This window comes from Agelaius phoeniceus, chromosome 5 (assembly GCF_051311805.1).
Source record: "Agelaius phoeniceus isolate bAgePho1 chromosome 5, bAgePho1.hap1, whole genome shotgun sequence".
NCBI lineage: Eukaryota > Metazoa > Chordata > Aves > Passeriformes > Icteridae > Agelaius > Agelaius phoeniceus.
The window spans coordinates 29,227,024-29,245,680 of record NC_135269.1 but is presented as its reverse complement, the minus strand read 5'-3'; the positions used below and the strand labels follow the sequence as shown (position 1 = coordinate 29,245,680).

At 41.5% G+C, this 18,657-nt stretch overlaps 2 protein-coding genes across 9 annotated transcripts in view; both read right to left on the bottom strand.

The window, feature by feature from the left end:
- The window catches only part of NR2C1 (nuclear receptor subfamily 2 group C member 1), a 47,743-nt gene extending 46,190 nt beyond the window's left edge, over nt 1-1,553 (bottom strand). For 2 of the 8 annotated variants that reach the window (XM_054631180.2, XM_077178745.1), the window contains exon 1: nt 1,147-1,553. In XM_054631180.2, coding sequence (XP_054487155.2) covers nt 1,147-1,518 — 372 coding nt within the window. In that variant the 5' untranslated portion in view covers nt 1,519-1,553. Of the gene's footprint in view, nt 1-265; nt 513-539; nt 743-1,146 lie in introns of those variants that run through there. The other 6 variants (XM_054631178.2, XM_054631182.2, XM_077178747.1 and 3 more) reach the window with 5 other exon arrangements.
- Nucleotides 1,554-4,270: 2,717 nt separating this feature from the next.
- The window catches only part of FGD6 (FYVE, RhoGEF and PH domain containing 6), a 73,163-nt gene continuing 58,776 nt past the window's right edge, over nt 4,271-18,657 (bottom strand). The window contains exons 15-21 of the mRNA XM_054631792.2: nt 18,205-18,307; nt 17,571-17,717; nt 16,617-16,719; nt 14,564-14,691; nt 12,852-12,980; nt 10,486-10,634; nt 4,271-7,985 (exon numbers count right to left, since the gene is read on the bottom strand). Of these exons, the coding sequence (XP_054487767.2) occupies nt 7,949-7,985; nt 10,486-10,634; nt 12,852-12,980; nt 14,564-14,691; nt 16,617-16,719; nt 17,571-17,717; nt 18,205-18,307 (796 nt within the window). The 3' untranslated portion in view covers nt 4,271-7,948. The remainder of the gene's footprint in view (nt 7,986-10,485; nt 10,635-12,851; nt 12,981-14,563; nt 14,692-16,616; nt 16,720-17,570; nt 17,718-18,204; nt 18,308-18,657) is intronic.

The window sequence follows — 18,657 nt, the reverse complement described above, 5'->3', positions numbered from 1 at the left end:
GCTGATTCCAAAACCAGGAAGCTGTCATACAGAAAACCACTTGAATTTTTTTCCCCATCTTATTTTTCCATGACAAGCGTGGATGCAGCTTTTCGTGCTACACCACCTTCCCAAGTCGGCTCTGCTGACAGTAATAGCTTCAAATCAGAGATTTCACATTAGAATGAATGCCTAACTTGGCTTTTCAAGAATCATGTCCACACACTCGTTTTTCAGTGAAACCACTATCAAGACTTTTCTTCCCTCTTCTCTTGCATAAGTTCACCTGCACAACACACGGCATTTCCTCTATTCCCTCCACAACTTGCAAATGTAAGCGCATCCTGGGGAATGCGGCCGTGCTTCTTACACTTAAAGCGATGCATAGCAACAAAGAAAAAATAAAGACTCCACAAAGTCCGCAGCTTCGAAGAAATACTCTACCCAGCGATAAGAAGGAACAGAGACAGGATCATCTGACCCAGTAAAAATAATACCGGGTGTTTTCTAGGACGTACTACCCTAACCCAAACAAACCCAGAGAGCCGCCAGGGATATACCAGAGAGGCGAACCGGCGGGGTGATGCCGTCGGCAGGCAAAGAGTGCCTGGGGGCTTCGGGGAAGCTCAGGGTCACCCCCCGGGAATGCGCAAGGCTCGGGAGAGGGAAAGGGAGAGGCGGCGAGGCCAGGCTATAGCGCAACGCCGGGACCTTCCATCCCCAGCCCTCCCCGCCGCCCCGGCTCGCAGCCCTCGCATCTCCCCTGCCCGCCGGTTCACGGAGCCAGCGCCGTGCCCGCCCCCGCCGCACAAAATGGCTGCGCGGGGCCAGGGCCCAGCATGAGGGGGCATCGCCCGCCGCCGCCTCCCCCCGGCTCCTCTGCCCGGCTCCCGCGGGAAGCGGCGGGCGGCGCCGCCCGGATGCGGGGCGGCGGGACACGCAAGCGGTTCCTGTAGGTGAAAGGTCGGGGGGCGCGGGGCCGCCCGGGGCCGGGCCGGGCCCCGGGGCGGGGCGGGCGCGCTCGGCTGCACGTTCCGCAGTGGTGGCGGCGGGAGCCGCGCGGGCCCGCACCGTTACAGCGCGGCCGCCCCCGCTCCCCGTGCTCCCGCCGCCGGGCCGCGCCCGCTGCGGGGGGCGCCTCTCGGCTGCCGGGGGTCTCTCTCTCACCTGGCGGGCCCGGTGGCCGGTCCGGCGGGTCTCTTTGGCTGCGGTGCGGCTCCGGCTCCCGGGGGTCAGAGTTCGCGACCCCGCCTCCGCCGCCGCTCGACCCCGCCCCGCCGCGGGCTCTGCGCCTGCGCCCGGGCGCGCGGCGGTGAGGGCGGGGCCCTGGGCAGCGGCCGCTAACGGGACCGGGCCGGGCCTGGGCGCTGCGCCCGCCGGGCCCGCAGCACTGCGGGCAGGGCCCTGGGAGCACACATCGCGGTGCGAACAGACCTTTAGGATCGCCCCAGCCGTCCAGCCAGCACTGCTGCCACTGTAACACCTAAACCACACCAGCCACCGCCGGATCCTGGCGCCTCTTAAAACACCTGCAGGCATAGTGACTCCGACGTCCCTGGGCAGCCTATCCCAGTGCCCAGCGATCATCCTAATGGAAAAAAGATTTATTTTTTTTCTAATCTGGAAATCTCTGCTGGGACCCCTTAAAGGCACTTCTTTAGTTCTCTCATTGCAGGCACGGTAGAAGAGAGCAGTCGCTCACCTCACTATACCCTTCTTACAGGTAGTTGTGAGAGAGCCATGAGGGCCCCCCTCAGCCTCCTCTTCTCGAGACTAAACAAACCCAGCTCCCTCAAGCCTTCCTCATGAAGCATGTTTTAAACACCCTTCACGAACCTTGGTGACCACCTCTGGATGCTCCTTTTTAGAGTGAAGGGTCCAAAACTGAAGACTGTTCTTGTGTTCTGCCCATCAAGTGGAGAGCACAGGTCTCCACACCCCCACTGCTGTTCCCTGCAGAGAAATGGGACCAAGCAGCATTGAACATCACAGGTGCACAGCATAGCATTTGGGCTTTGGGGAGCTTGGTGGGCTCTCCTGGCTGAGGCAGAGCCATGGGCAACACTGGCAGATTGGGTTTGAAATATGCAGCATGGTGGAGGCACACACAGTGCCTTGCACAGTCACTGGAGCAGTTCAACCAGCTGAGTCTGAAAGAGCTGAGCTCTGCCTGCATGGCAGAATCAAGTTCCATCCTTACATGTCAACAGTGCCCTGGACAGCTCTTGGGAAGGCAATGGCCTGGCTGCCAATGAGTGCCTGTTCCTGCCGGGGCAGTGCCACAGGAACAACTTGTTGCTGCTCTGGCTTGGTCTCAACATCTGTTTGGACCAAAGTTGAGTTAGCTACTTACTTAGTTTATACTAATTATTTTAAATTACCTTGATTTTGAGTAAGAGTTTTATACTTAAAATACAGCCTTTCCCTTCTTACTCTTTCATCTGTTCAATGAAGATGGTCAAGCTGTGGTCAGAGATCAGCAGCAACTTCAAGATCATTTAGTTCACACCAGGGCTGTATGTGCAATTTCATGATCTGAAAATCATTGAGACTATTTAGTGTAATTTCTACTGAATCAAATGACATAAGCATCAACATCTGAGCAGCAGTGGTAGGAAAAAAAACCCCAAAGAATACAAGAAAATTTATGTGTTAACATTAATAAAATTATGCACGCTCTTATCTTGTCAATTCCTTTACTCTTTTCTTCCTGCTCCCAGTCGCTGGATACAAGTTGCACTTCTATCTATCAACCCTAGCTTGAGATCGCTGGTTCAGTATTTGCAAGCAGAGTATTTTGCTTTTTGATCAAACACCAAATGCAAATGAACTCAGTGAAGAATTTTTAAGTCAGAAAAATTAACTTGCTAAGCAATTCTTTTAAGTGTCAAATGTTGCAGCACTCTCAATTTACAGTGCTTGTCACTTCCCAAACTAGCTTGAGCTGCACATCCACTTTCTAAATGATGGAGCTTAGCACAGTTTAATTTAACAAATGCCAAGCAATTTGCACCAAATCTTATTTAAGCCAAGTATTCTGATATCCTCAGTACAGCAGAAATGTCAGTGTAACCCGTAAAACATACTTTGGGTTTTTTTTTAGCAAGTGACCCAATTAATACTTGATCTGTATACGAAGGCATGCCTCTGTAGCTGTGTCAGCCAGGATTGCAAGAGATACATCCCTATCAGCAACACACAGAAAAGCAAAACCTTTTCTGCTATTACTGCAAGTTTTCAAAAACCTGCTTTCAAACATATATAAGGAAGCAGCATAACTAACCTGACAGAAAAATCTCTCCCTTACATGCCCTGCTAAATAACGTATAGAATTAAAGAATGATTTAGGTTGAAAAAGACCTCTAAAACAATCATTGAGTCCAACTTTTAGCCCAGCAACTGCTAAGTCCACCACTTAAACCATGTCCCAAAGTGTCACCTCTGCACACCTTTTAAATACCTCCAGGGATGGTGAGTCCACTTCCCAGGGCAGTCTGTGCCAGCGCTTGGCAACCCTTGGGATGAAGAGTTTTTCCTTGTATCTAATCTAAACCTCCCCTTTTGCAACTTGGAGCCATTTCCTCTTGTTCTGTTCCTTGTTATTTGACAGAAGCTGAGCACGTGGCTACAACCTCCTTTCAGGTGCTTGAAGAGATCAGTAGGGTCTCCCTGAGCCCCCTTTTCCCCAGACCAAACACCCCCAGCTCCCTCAGCCACTCCCCATCAGACTTGTGCTCCAGACCCTTCCCCAGCTCCACTGCCCTTCTCTGGACTGGCTCCAGCACCTCAGAGTGTTTCTTGCAGTGAGGGGCCCAGAACTGAACGTGGTGTTCACAGCATGGCCTCACCAGTGCCAGTACACGGGGACAGTCACTGTCCTGGTCCTGCTGGCCACAGCACTGCTGATCCAGGCCAGCATGCCTTTGGCCTTCTTGGCACAGCTGGCTCCATTTCACTGCTGTTGACCAGCACCCCCAGCTCCTTTTCCAGACACTCTGCCTGCCCCAAGCCTGCTGGGGTTGTTCTGACCCACGTGCAGGACCCAAGGCCAATAGAAGCTGGGATTCAGGCATACTTTGACTGACACAGCAGAACTACATTTTGCAAAAGGATTTATTAATGTAACACCCTTCATATGACCTTCACATAGACTTAACCCCCTTAATTCTTTGGAATGATTTTTAAAGTAAGACTGATGTGCAGGTAATGGCAACAAATTCTGCTGTTTGAAAATCATTGAACACACAAATTACATAATACATAAAACCTGAAAATATTAAAAGATGCAGACTCAAATAATGTGAATTTATTTATACAAAAATGATGAATATCCACAGAAATATTTACAACTTTAAACTGTTTTCAGTTACAAAATAAAAATTTTATTCTTCCATTTAGACAGTATGATTTAGGACTGCTCCAAATAAAATCCTATTTGGATGGCAAATAGGGGACAGCAGTTACAGCAAACAAATGCACTGAATCTGTCTTTCCAGACATCTCTTTATGTTATGATGTAATAAACATGGTTGAGTAATTGAGTTTCCATGCACAAAATATTTAGTAAAATGTGTTCCACAGCTGCTCAGATTGTTTTAAGTCCTTTGGGCACACAGTTTTAAGTTAAAGAGAATTCAAGATCCTAGAAGCTTTAATTTATCTATGAACAAAAATGTTAGAACTAATATTCAATGCTAATGTTTGTCTCATACTCTACTAACCAATCTTAAATTGATTACAAACTATAGATTCCTATAAGAAGAGGTAGCAGGTGTCAAAAAACTTCTGATCTTGTTTTAGTGTTTAGCCAAATCAAGACGTGAATATTTTACTTTTGATGGTAATGCATCAAATTGGGAGGTGAACTGGAGAAATAGGGTGAGTTTGAAAAGCAACCATCTGAAAATGTTATGAAAATGCTTGTGTTGTGGGTTCTTCATATGACACAAAGCACTACTGCAGGAGTGAGGAAAAGAAATATTCAAACACATTTATAAACACAATTTATTTCACACAGAATGTGACTGCAATATGTATACTACTGTTTATAAGGCTCTGTCCCAATCTATTCATGTCACAAAGTTTTTGATTGATCAACCACTTCTGGAAGAAGTCCTCTGATTTCCACAGAACACTAAACTATTTTCTCCCTCTGCACCAAATCCTCTAGAGGTAGTTTCACACCACATGAAGCAGAACTTGGGCACCTTACTCAATGTATTTTGACTTTTATTGCTCTGTTTTGCAGCAGGGAAAATATCAAAGCATAAACTGAAATTAAATTAGCTTGCTCCTAGCCAAATTCCTGATTCATTTGCTGCTTCATGACTTGCCATCTTCGTCGGTGTGCAGTCCTTGTGAAAATATGAAGAAGCTCTTCCCTTTGATACTATAAACTGGAAGAGATACATCCTATCTATGTTATATTGATACCAGTTTGGTTTTGGATACACTAAAAATCATGTCAGAAATCACCCTGAAGAGACATGGTAATAATTTACTTAGCTTCAGTCAGCAGTTGTTTTTGAAAATTAAGTAAAAGCCCTTTGTATATAACAAGAGAAAAGTATTCATTTAGCACATTTGTATTACAATAAAAGAGGATAAAGGCTTTGATCAGACTCCTACTGCATTTCCAACACTATCTGGACAAATCTCTGGCGCTCCTGACGGAGGTCAAATCTACAGCCTTAAGTCCCTGATTTATAAGGTACTCTACTGAAATGCTGGAAGTCAGTGAAATTTCTTGTATAGTTAATATTAAGAATTTAACTTCCAAGCCCACTACTAACTTTGGAGAAGCTCTTGGAAATTAAGCTTCTTCAGAGCTCTGTTAGTATCTTGGACCTGACCTTGAGGTATATTGAGGGAATAAGTGTTGCGGTGCGATGTAATAGCCTGTTTCAGCTATCCCGGTTCCTTCCCCAGGTGTGCCAACAACCTCTCCCTTCCCCTCCCTTGCCCCCTGCTGACTGCTGTCCGTCAGTCCTGGCATTCCAGAAGGGCTCGAGTGATTGGCAGAGTTCCAGAGGTGCCTCTCAGCCCTGGGGACACTGGGCCATCCCGGTGTCATTTGTCCCCTGAGGCTCCCCCCTTGCCTGGTCGGTGGGATCCCTGCCCCTTCCCTCCCCCTCTCCCCGGGGTTCAGGGACACAGCAGCCACGCGGTTCATGGTTCTGTGGGAGCTGCTGCTGCCTTCAGAGGCCTGTGGGCCAGGAATAAAGCTCTGGATCGAAACCCTCCCGCAGAACCCGACTCCTTTCCTTCACCTCACCCAAAGCCTCTCCACCAGAGGCAAACCTGAGCTCCTGCGTGCCTGGGCTTGTCCCCAGCACCAGCTGCAGCATCCAGCCAGCCAAAGGTGTCTCTGAGGGGAAACCACCACAGCTGCTGCCCTTGGTCAAGCAGCAAGGCCAGATGAGCCCAGGCACGTTCCATCCGGCTATATTGGGATTTAATTCCAATAAATAAGAGAATTTTGGTTTGCATTTTCATTCTTGGCCTTTTTGTGATGAGTATTAACTATTCTACCATCTCTTTCCTTTCTGCTGTGAGGCCACAGAATAGCTATTAACATGGAATTCAAACTATTAATTAAAAGTTAATTGCTCTTAATTTTGTTACCACAACTAGCTTGATTCAGGGGACTATAACAAGTGTTTCATACAGTAAAATTAACTGACTACATATGCATTACATTTGACATAAAAATGGCTTTCTTTCATGTGGGTTTCATAGTTTTAGTTCCATTTATGCTATTACAGTGTTAACATATTTAGAAGTTAAATAGACTAAATGCACCAGAATCATCAGTAAGTATTTCCTAATGAGGTATACCGATGATTTTCTTTAAGAAAAAAACCCTGAAACCCAAACACCCAAAGTTGAATTCTGTTTTAAAGTGTCAAACAGAACAAATCATATTGTAAACAAAAGGTATTTCAAAATATGGTATGCATTTTCAATGCCTTCTGCACTAGAAAAGCTCTGTTATCTTGGAAATTCCAGTTTAAACATAATATTTAAATATACAATAGTTTTAAGATTTTCAGAGAGGAGGGTGCACATATTTACTGTTCTTTGAACAATAGTTTATACAATACAGTGTTTCATATTGTGTACAGAACTCATTTGACATGAAGTTTTGAAACAAATAAGATATCTTGTCTTTGATTATCAAAAATGTATTTTTACTCTGAATAATTACTGGAAACATAAAAAGATAATTCATCTTGCAATTGCTGGAAGATAACTCATTTAGTCTCTTTGGCATCTGTAGTACTGTAACAGCTCTAGTGCCTTATCCCTGTAATTGCAAACTGTTTTTTAAAATATTTTTCCCTTTTCTGTTTTTTAATAATTGAACCATATTTTGGTTTTGAGACACAGAATTTGTTGTACTGTTTTAATGTACTGGTATGCAAGATTTCCACTGCCATTCAAGGAAAGGAGCATCAAAATCAGACAACGTCTCAAAAAGGAGCTTACATAGTCAACAAAGATCCCAAATCTGTGAAATTCCTATACCAATCTGTTTTTGCTAAATTGCAAAGTGAACATCAGCAACTCAAGAACCTATACACAAATCACAAGGAAATGCACAACTGCAACAAATCTGGTTTGTGGGTTTGTTCTGTTTTTTTAATAAAGCATAAAGTTTATAACCTGTTGACCAACAATCTGCCACTCTGAGGACACTTTGGACTTCAATGCACAAATAATTCTGCCCATTTAAGTAAACACTGGAATTTAATAAATAACACATTTTGTATCAACACAGAAATACATACAATTCTTTAGAAAAATATTATTTTACACTAAAAATGCAACAACTCCTAATCCTGACAAATATACAATTTTATATAGGTTGTGATGGCAGGATTCTGTTTCTTTGAACAGTTGCTGTAGTCTGTTTTATCACCATCCTTAGATATTTTCCTTAAAACTTGCAGACACAATGATGACACTGCTATAATACAGTGCCCTCTTGAAAAGCTTCTATCCACCTGTTAGAAAATGAAACACTGTTAGGAAGTAGCTGATAAAAGAATAAATCTCAGTGTTGTCACTAGCTTCAGATTCATACAAGAAGGAACATCATACATCCAGCTGGTCTGTGAGTGCAAATACCAAAATCTATCCAGTGAGTCCAGCCATACAGAACTGCTTGGTACAAGGCCATCCCATAGAAGCTTTTTTCTGTGCCTCTCCAATACTGAAGTTACATGCACAAAGAACTGGTGAAGCTGGGAAATCAAATGCTCTAAAAGTAGGCTATGCCAAGGTTCTGCACACCTTTAAAAACCCCCAATACTCCCTTCTCTTTTTCCTTGCAAACATGATCTGGGAGGAATGAGGACACTGCTGTACCTGAGGCAGCATGTGCATAACCCAGGCTCTGCTTCTGCAGCAGGTAAAAGCCAAGGACTGGTGGGGCTGAGGGAGGAGGTCACAGGGCACATGGAAAGGCAGGGAAGGGCATAGAGGGCACTGGGGGAAGTCCCAAACAGCTGATCCAAGGTTTCTCAAACTGGAAATTCAAAGTTAATATTCAGACACTTTTACTCCCTATAGCTGTGCTTTCTTTCCTACTTGGTTAGGAGGGTAATAAACATCCTCAGCTTCTCAAGAATGCAAAAATTAATGTTCCTGAATCACTCCAATGCTACAGAACAAATAATTCTGTTTTCCAAGTGAGGGCTGAACTGTGTGTATGTAAAGGTAAGAGGCCCACATAATGAGCATTTTTTTCCTGAGTAGAGATCTTGGAAGAACTGAATGAAACGAAGATTGTAATTATCTTTATCATGGAAATTCAAACTGTCTTGGTATTCACAGGGTATCTAAACATTAGTCACAGATGCTGGCTCTTCCTTGCCCTGAGCATTCAATTTTGTAGCTGTGTGCATGTTCTTTGAATTCAAGCTTTTGGCATGAACATATTAATCATGACATGCTCACGCATGTCTGCACACACAGCTCAAAAATCTACCTTATTTTTAGTAATATTTTTAGTATTTTCTACTGCCATGTATACGTTAAAAACAACTAAAGTAGAATTCAAATGCAAAAAAAAATCATAAACAGCTTAAGGGTTGAACACAGCACTGGAATTTAAAACCACATTGAGAAGTAACCATCTGTTAAAATTTATTATTGCACTGAGACAAACAGATCAGGTATTTCTTTGGTCCTATCAGGAGAAAATAGTGTCTGCTAATGCAAACAGGCCAACAGCATGTTTTTGGTTTTCCTTTTAAGGCTGTAAAAGCAGCATTTATTCTGAAGGTTCAGCATAAATCTCCTAAGGATATTAAATACTTGGAGAAAGCTTGAAATTCCAAGTACTTAATGTTATTCCTAACCTCAGTAAAATACACTATGTCCAATTTCAAGCTTTCTTCTGATGAGAAAAGCCATTGTCTGAGTAGAAAAATAAACCTATTGAATGCCTGGGGGTTTTTTAGTTTGTTTTATATAGTACAAATGAGGACACAGGAGAAACAAAAGGATAGTATCTTAATTAACAAAAAAACATTTATGCACATCTGCACAAAATACTCCCAAAAATCAAATAAAGACTTCCAGATTTTCTTCTGTAGAGAAATGTCATTAAGCACGTTCTCAGCTGTTCAAAATTTCCTGTTGTATTGGATACTTTGTTTTTAGAATGTTCCTATTTGCAGAAAACTAAACCTGCATCCATTTGAATGTTTAAGTACTAATAATGGACTTGTAAATGCATCAAATCTATTTAATAATGTAAAGTTCATTTGGGGAAATGGCAATGAAACCAGTCAGATAAGAGAGACGTGTAAGAGAGCTTTACATGTATTCCTTCTATGCTCATTTCTAGTTTACTTTATGGACCATGTGATGAATGTTTTCTACTGATTAATGACCAGGCTTCCAGGTTATTTTACATGAAACCAACACAATTCATAGCTTGATAAATATGACTCCAAGTCCAGACAGGACTTGAAACAGCTTGTGTGAATGCTCTTTGAATGCAAGCTTTAGGTCTGAGTGCATGCCTAAGTGCTCATGGGCATCAGCTCACACACTTCAAACCTTGGCCCCCAAATTTTAGTGTTTGCTTTATTTTCACTGCCATATATTGAATAACTAATATGAACAGGTGAAATTACAAAAGGAGCATATCAGTTAATTCTTAAAAATATTTTCTGGATTTATCCAAAGGTAACATTCAATTTTCACTTCAGTAGACCAGGATGAGAGAGAAATGGGTGAGGAAAAAGAAAGATTTCTTATTTTATCTTTGACTTTCTCATTCTACACTCAGTCTTTTGCAGAAGAGAGTCTGCTTCCTTCATTTCAGAAGCCCTAATGAAACCAGAACCTTATGTTTAAATAATTTAAAACTTTCATTTACTTATGATATAATATGGATCTTTTATACATATGCTAAATGTGTGAATATTAACATTCACCACTTCTGAATTTTCTAGAAATATGTAACAGAAATGAATTCAAATAGTTTCTTACTTTTGAGCTGAATGGGGATCATCTGCCTTGAATATGTAAAATAAAGTGTTTTTGTGCAGTAAATGGAACACTCTGGACTCTGAGTTTTCACCTTTTACTTCACTGACTGTGAATCCAAGTAAAGGCTGGCTCTCTAATGCTGCCACATCCTATGTAACAGGGAAAAAAGGGAAAAAATACAAAATTAGAGCTTGTAAGACATACTAAGGCATGCATTTAGACTTCACACACCATACCACTGCAGCAGACAATACAACAAATTGTTATAAACATACACATACAGAATTCTGCTCTTTATATTCTCCAGGCATGAGTCAGGGGACAGGAAGTAAAACCTCACAGACTTCAACATTGCTGATCCTCTTTTCATTTCCCTGATAGCATCTACCTTGGCTTTCACTGCATGGTCCCATCATTCTGCCTGGCAAGGACTTCTTGTACCAACAGACCAGAGGCCCATCAAGCCCAGTGCTCTCTGCAGCAAGCTCAGAAGTGAAGGGGGATGCTATTAACTGCACTGAGTATGCTAAAAAGAGGAGCAACCTGTGCTCCCAAGCACTGAAGTCAAGATCCAAATCTTTAAATGGCTAAACTTATTTCACTTTCTTTTGCTGGAAGTTAACAGAATAGGGGAAAACAAGTTGCTGAGTGTTCACTAATAGTCGACTAGAAAAGACCCTTGCTCATTTACCTCAGTTACCTGTTTTTTTTTTTAATACTCTTGGCTTTTTATTAATGGATACAATACACAGCATTCTTGGAAAGGAAAAAAGGACTATTTTTATCCTGTGCAAGTTCCAAAACACTGGAAGGCATTGCAGGCAACATCCTGCAATGCTCATGAACAGAAGAAAAAAAAAATAGCTAACTCCCCCAAATTTACATAAACACTGACACATCAGGTGAAGACTTTGGTTATTGCCTCTACAGTGAAACAAAAGTGTCCTGTGACAGCAGCATTTCTTGGTATTGGAAAAGAGTCATGTAAGGCTGAGTAATCTGTTTTACTGTCGCAGGTCTTCGTACCACTAATAGGTTATTTCTTTACCATTGATCTTTCTGTCACTTGGAACCAATATAAGTAGCTTAAGTGGCCAAGGCAACACTGCACCTTCCCTTTAGACTCTCTAAATAATGTCTTCTGCAATGGCTCACCAAGATGAAAACTAAGAATGGATATTCCTCAGTTTAAGAAAACAGGAAAGAGTTAATTTTGTGATTGTGAACTGCAAACTGAAGCTACTCTGTAAAGTTGACATCTCAGAGGAACAAAGCAAAAGAAAATTTAAGGTGACTCACAGACTTTGCTCTTTTTTTACCTCTCTAGTTTCCTTTGCAAAGGCCAGAAGAAACACAATGCTCTGAAATAATTTTGTAATTGATGTAAAACTAATTGTTTTCTACATACTTCTTTAAACTGTTTTTAGAACTACTTGGGTTGAGTTTTATTTTTAGTATTGCCAGTGCTGTAGTGGAAACAACATCACAGGTTTTAGACATAATTCCAAGTTCTAAAATAAAGGTTGGCAGGAACAACCCAGGAAAAAAATCTGAGCACAAACCAGGAAATAACTAGAGTGGGAGTGGTGTGCAGTGAAGAAGGATAATTCTTTACATGGCCAGGATAGATTGGGCCTTACAATTTGAAAGAAAGTGAGGGATAGCAATACCTTAAAACAAATGCTTTGGATATTTTGCTCTTGAAAGGTAGTAGTGAACTATAACACACAATACAAAAACCTGAAGTCCAAGATCAATACATCCATATATGTTACAAAAGATTCCAAGAACATTCTAAGATGCAATAAAATAGATCCTCAGCACATGTTGGGATACCATATATATGTACCATTTATACATATATATATATATATGTTAGAGATTATCGGACTACACATTTTAAATAAAAAAGCAAATGCCACTACATAAGATGCATTTCTTTTATATCAAATAACAATTCCAGGCTGAAGACAACAGTTTCAGGAGAAGTAAAGATATTTAGTTTACTCCTTTTGCAAGCATTCAAAATACCTAATGGTTGCCTTTGCCACTAGTACACTAGTACTGTGATGCATGCAAACAGATCCCCCATGTATTCAGCTGACTCAGAAAATACCTACAACTGAGCAATGGTGTGCAATGCAGAGGTACTCAAAGCTACATCTGGAATCAGAAACACCATAGCTATATCAATGTATTATGGTATCAAGCTCACTAGGCCTTTTCAAAATACTGCATCACAACCAGATCAAATAGTGTAAGGTGATCTAATTTTATAGCTTTTTTCTAGATCATAAGAATAAACAACTTTGTTACAAAGACAGTACTATCATTGGATATTTAGTTTCTAATATGTGGTCTCTTACCTCACTAGCAGCATATGTGTATAGCACCTTATTTTTTATAACAAACCACAGGTGTTTCCATGGTTTCTTACTGCCCTTAGATCTGTGTAGGTAGCCACTCATTGTAGAGTCTTCTGTATTTGCTGAAACCTGAAGAGGAAGAAAAAAAAGAATCAACAAACCCGATGATGATTTCACAGTACAGCTTTTTTTTTTTTTTAACAGATTTCCAGAGCCCTGTCTGTCAGAGACCAAAATTCTTACCTGATCTCAGGTTAATGTTGCTAACTAACTCAGGTGGATGAAAGAAAAATTATATTGCCTGCTACCATTTATCTGGTCTGGAAGAGAGGTTTCCAGTAAAGGATGGAACTTAAGTTGGATACAACAGGACAAGAGAGAGCTGAAATGCTGAGGAAAACATACAGCTGGAGAACACAGATTCCTGTATAAGAAGAATCATAGGATCAGAGTGGTTTGGCTTTGAAGAGACCTTAAAGATCATCTCATTTCAACTCCCCTTCCATGGGCAGGGACACCTTCCCCTAGAGCTTAGATGGCTTAAAGCCCCTCTAGTCTGGTCTTGAATGCTTCCAGGGATGGAGAGTCCACAACCCCTTTTTGGGTAACCTCTTCCAGTTCCTCACCACTCTTATAGTAAAGAATTTCTTCCTGGTATCTAATCTAAGCCTACCCTCCTTCAACTTATGAAGGGTCCCCCTTGTCCTATCACTACATGCCCTTGTAAAAAGTCCCTCTCCAGCTTTCCTGTAGGCCCCTCTTCTGGTCCTGGAAGGCAGCTCCAAAATCTCCCTGGAGCCTTCTCTTCTCCAGACTGAACAATCCCAAGTCTCTCAGCCTGCTCTATTAGGAGAGGTGCTTCAGCCCTCCCTCAACTTAGTACCCCTCCTCTGGACTCATTCCAGCAAGTCCATGTCCTTATTATATTGGGGACCCCAGAGTTATACTGCAGGTGAGGTCTCAGCAGAGCAGAGCAGAGGGGCAGAACTCCTCCCTCACCCTGCTGGCCATGCTGCTTTGGATGCAGTCCAGGACACAGTTGGTTTTCTGGGCTGCAAGGGCAGACTGCCAATTTATGTCGATCTTTTCACCCACAAACAGTCCCAGCTCTTTCTCCCCAGGGCTGGCATCAATCCATTCCCCACTCAGCCTGTATTTGTGCTTGGGATTTCCCTGCAGGACCTTTGGCTTGGACTTGCTGAATTTTGTGAGGTTCACACAGACCCATCTCTCACACCTATCCAGGTCCCTCTGGATGGCATCCCTTCCCTCCAGTGTGTGGACTGCAACACACAGCTTGGTGTCATCAGCAAACCTGCTGAAAAATCACCTCCTCCCATTCCCAAGACCTGCAGTAAGTGTGGTTACTCTACCCTTCCTAATCATAAACCAAGAGCTGAGTTGGTGTAGGAGTCTTGTCATTGACTGTTGGTACAGTGATACATCCCAATTCAGGGAAACATGGGGAAGCAAGAAAGAAATTACAACTTTAACTATAGCTCTGAATCACAGTCTCACAGGTGTTCATGCAGTTTACACAGTGCTTCATTGTTCATGTCCCTGCTTATTTAAAACTAAGGCCCACACCTCAGAGACACATTATGACTTTTGATTCTAGGTAAGATGGTTAAAATAAGGATTTTTTTTCCCCACTCTTAATATTGATGATATAATAGCAAGAAGGTACCACTTTTGACCAATAAAACACTTACTTCTTTGAGGGCTGCAGGAATTTTTTTCTGCTTTCTTCCAGAGGGAATACTTTGCAATACTGTAGACAAGGCACTTGATGGAGATTTATGGTTGACTGGGGATCCGCTCTTAGGAGTGCACTGGTTATCTAAAATGCACAGGATGGATATATTGATTTCATGACACAGATAACTAAACACAGGCAATTCATTCTTGGACTTTTCTTCTTAAAAACAGCTGGCATTTTTATTCAGATTACAGGGTTGCAATAGTAACACCTAATCATGTGAAATTCAGCACTGAATTAACTTTTCAATGTTATCATCAACACCATGAGTTAGAATCCCCCAAATCACAACCATATTAGAAAACACAAGAAGTTTAAAACTAAACAAATTAGTCTTGTTTGTTTTCAAAGTTTGTTTTCTGGGTGTTGAACTGCCTTTGCTCATAAAGAGGGTGAAAATTAAATCTTAAAAATCGCAGCAAATTTTTACAGTTGTCCTCTATGTTTTCTGTACTTTATCTTTCAATTCTCTACATCTGTTAACTTCTCAACCTTATTCAATAGGGATGTTCCTCTTCCAGCACACACACATTTCTGGACATTCCCATCTCCCAGCATATACTGTCTTTTTGCACTGCCACAGGCAGTTACTCATCTCTCTAGGAAGACTTATGCAACACTTCACCTCTTCAAAAATCCTTTTTCTAGCAACACTTTTTCTTAGACCTGCACTTGGAATAAGTGGTTTCATAAAGTCTACTTCTAGAGTTGGCCCTGAACTCGGTGATGCTCTGAGATAATGAGAAGAGCAGGAGAGCAATGTGATTACCAGCTGTAGTGCACCTGCTCCCCAGCCCTTTTCCCAGCTTCAGGCAGCTGCAATAGCCTGCAGCACAGCAGCCTCTAGTGCCCAGCACAGACACCTGCAGCTGGTGCACAGACACCTGCATAGGATCCCACTGTCATTTCTTGCATTATCCATGCTGTTCTCCACACCCCCACTGGAAATGTCACCCCCAGCCTGCTGGGATCCAGTGCTTTATCATTTCACCAGGCACCTCAGATTTCCTGATACCCCAGAGAGCTCGTGTCACACTGGAGCCTTGCTGAGGGAAGTAGACCAGAAAGCTCTTTCAGTCTGTCTACAGCCCATTTGGGTACTTTATACTCGAGTATTTCAATTTAGTTCACAGCAAATCTTGTGAGATGGGACTGGATTCCCACCTCAATGGGAGGTGCTTCCATTGATTTTACACTTGTTTCTGCAGAATGATATGAAGCTTCTTCAAAGAGATGTACTAGAGTTTTCTCAGGATGAGGACACTGACCCTGAATCTCATCTTTAAGCAAATGTTAATTACCATTAGGCTATCCAGCCATTGCTATCCCCTAGGCACCACATTCTCTGAAAGCATTCCAGTGAAAATTGCTCTAGCTGTGGTGTTTTATTTTGAATTCTGTATTGCCAGTGTTCAGTAGGCAATGGTTAGGAGTTTGCTTTCATATATGAGGTACACATATGCCAAATTCTTGAATTCCATATGAGCTGAGGCTTGAGAGTGGCTTGAGGCCAGTTTATAGCCCTGCAGAGACTCAGCTTCAGAAAGATTAAGGCCTGTGTCTCTACAGAGCCCCAGAACTTTAGCCATCTCAGCAGCTCAGCTGGCAAAAATGAAGTTTACAGACATACAAATTACAGAGTGTAAAAGTACACATGAACCCCTGGGAGGTCAGGATAAACTGTGAGGACTCTAATGTACACTTGTACCTGGTGATTAATGAAAAGCAATGTAACACTTGTCACCTCAAAAGGAAAGCTATATAAGCTACATGTCATTACCATAGGGTAAAGGCACACATGTTTCTGGAAGAAAGAGCCAATGTATTGCAAATTCATTTCCTAACTTGATGCACAGAAGCTTGTTTGGCTTAGAATCTCAGGTGCCTATCATTTTTCAGGCACAAGCAGAACTAAGCACTTGAACCCAGCAGTAAAGATGAGGCACACATATACCACGTTATAAAGGCCACAAAAGTAAGATACAGTTTGTGAAGATTTTCTTTACCTTGCTTTTGTAGCTCCCTGAAGCAATGATCACATACTCTAGCTGGCTGGTTTTTCATATAGTCTAAGCCATGTTTGTTTGATGAACAAGCTTGACAGACAATCTGGAAACAAGATAGAAACATATAAAAGCATTACGGTACATGATGTGCACCTGTAAATCACCAAAGACCCAAAGACATTCACTTCAGCACTTTTAAGCCCATAAAACCCTGAAATAGGCATTATTTTACAGTGCAAATGTTTTAAGATCTTGGCTTTTCCCCATGTCTTTATGCTTAACATGGTGTTCTTTCCTCCTCTAAATTATGAAAATTTAAATATTAAAAAATCAGTGAATTAGGAGGCAATAAGCCAACATTAATAATCCATTAAAAATAGAACAAGCATATTGTGTTACTGATTTGATCAACTGTTTTGATTATAAATTTTTTGAAATAGTTAAAAAGCTATTGCTCTCTTGATGATTTCTTTACAATACAGATTCCTCAACTGCATTGCATTCTAACTTTGTATTCCCACTGGATTAAAAGAAGAAAGGTAAAGTTTATTAGATATAGCTTTCATAAGTGTAAATATAAAAGAAGGTTAGTGCTAATTTAAAATCGAAAATCATTATTTATCTATGAAAATTAGTGAGGAAGATACTTCTTCCTTTTAGCTAACATTTGTGGGTATTATGTAATTGCAAAATAACCATAAGTAGCACTCCAGAATGCAAAATAACTAACATGTAGCATGTTGAAGTTTGAATACTGGTCTGTCATAACACCTGTCCAAAAAACCATAACACCAGTCCCCAAACCACCAACCCCAGCATGTTGGTTCTAACCCACGTAATTGTATCCTAGTACAGGGTTTCTGAGAAGAGTGCTTGGGATGACAAGGCTCCACCTGAATGTCACACAAGGAACCTAAATGGCCAACTGAAAAATTAACCACAAGATCAGCCAACCTTCCCGCATGCCCTGCAGTGGTGCCTTCTCCATGTCAGCGTGAATTCACTGGTACAGATCATGCACATCGTGGCTCTGGTGTCAGGGATCCAGATGGGAGCCTTTGATCCCAGAGGACTGTCTTCTTCCTGCTTCTCTGCATCTGCCTGAGACAACATAGGCACAATAGCACTACATTCAGTGAGGAGAAATAAGACTAATATTCATCAGTGATTACAAGATAATGCTAATGGTGTTGGAAAGCCTTCTCTGATAAATTGTCATGGTCTTAAATGTTACCTACTATTTCATCAGTGACCATTATAATGCAAGCCTGACAACAGAGATGCATTTAATGACTTTCAAGCTTTACCAGCCTACTTGGATCAATAGCTGCTTTATTTTAAAACCTTTTCATTTCATCTTTCTGTGCACAAGGCTACAGAGAGAACTGTGAAAACTGATTTAGGTTTTCTTGAAGAAAATAAATTTATGAAGTAGATAACACTATGAAATATTCTGTTCTACCATCTGTTCAATTATTTACCATCCTGCTTTATTATTTGTCATGGAATACCTCTCGTTTCTCTAAGCACCTGTCAGGAAACTTTATATTCAAAAAGGGAACAAACCAACAATAGTGGTGGGATATACCTCTTCAAGACTTTTGCTTGGATTAAATGTGATTCTCTTTTTTGTATATTCTTCAATTGACTTGGAGATAGCTTCTAACCACTCATCTCTTTCTTTAGCAGAACTGTTGGAGTAAAAACCCACAAAAGCAATTTATTATTATTAACATTTTAAGAAGCAAGTGTTGATTAGAATTCCACTAGCTTTATTACACAGTGGAGTAACTCTCTTGCAATTCCAGTTTATAAAACATCTACAAGTTTATAAAACATCTACAATTCCTACTGCAACTGGCATTATTTTTTAACCTTTGGCATAGTGTTAGTTATTTATGTTGATTAATACTAAAAAAGATTTGTCTGCTGTCATGTGGATTCTCTCCTTCCCTTTCCTCCTTCTAAAATCCCTGTAATTCTTTCAAGGCTTGTCTGTCATTGCTTCCCCCTCCTCCCCACACCCTTGAATAGCCTGAAT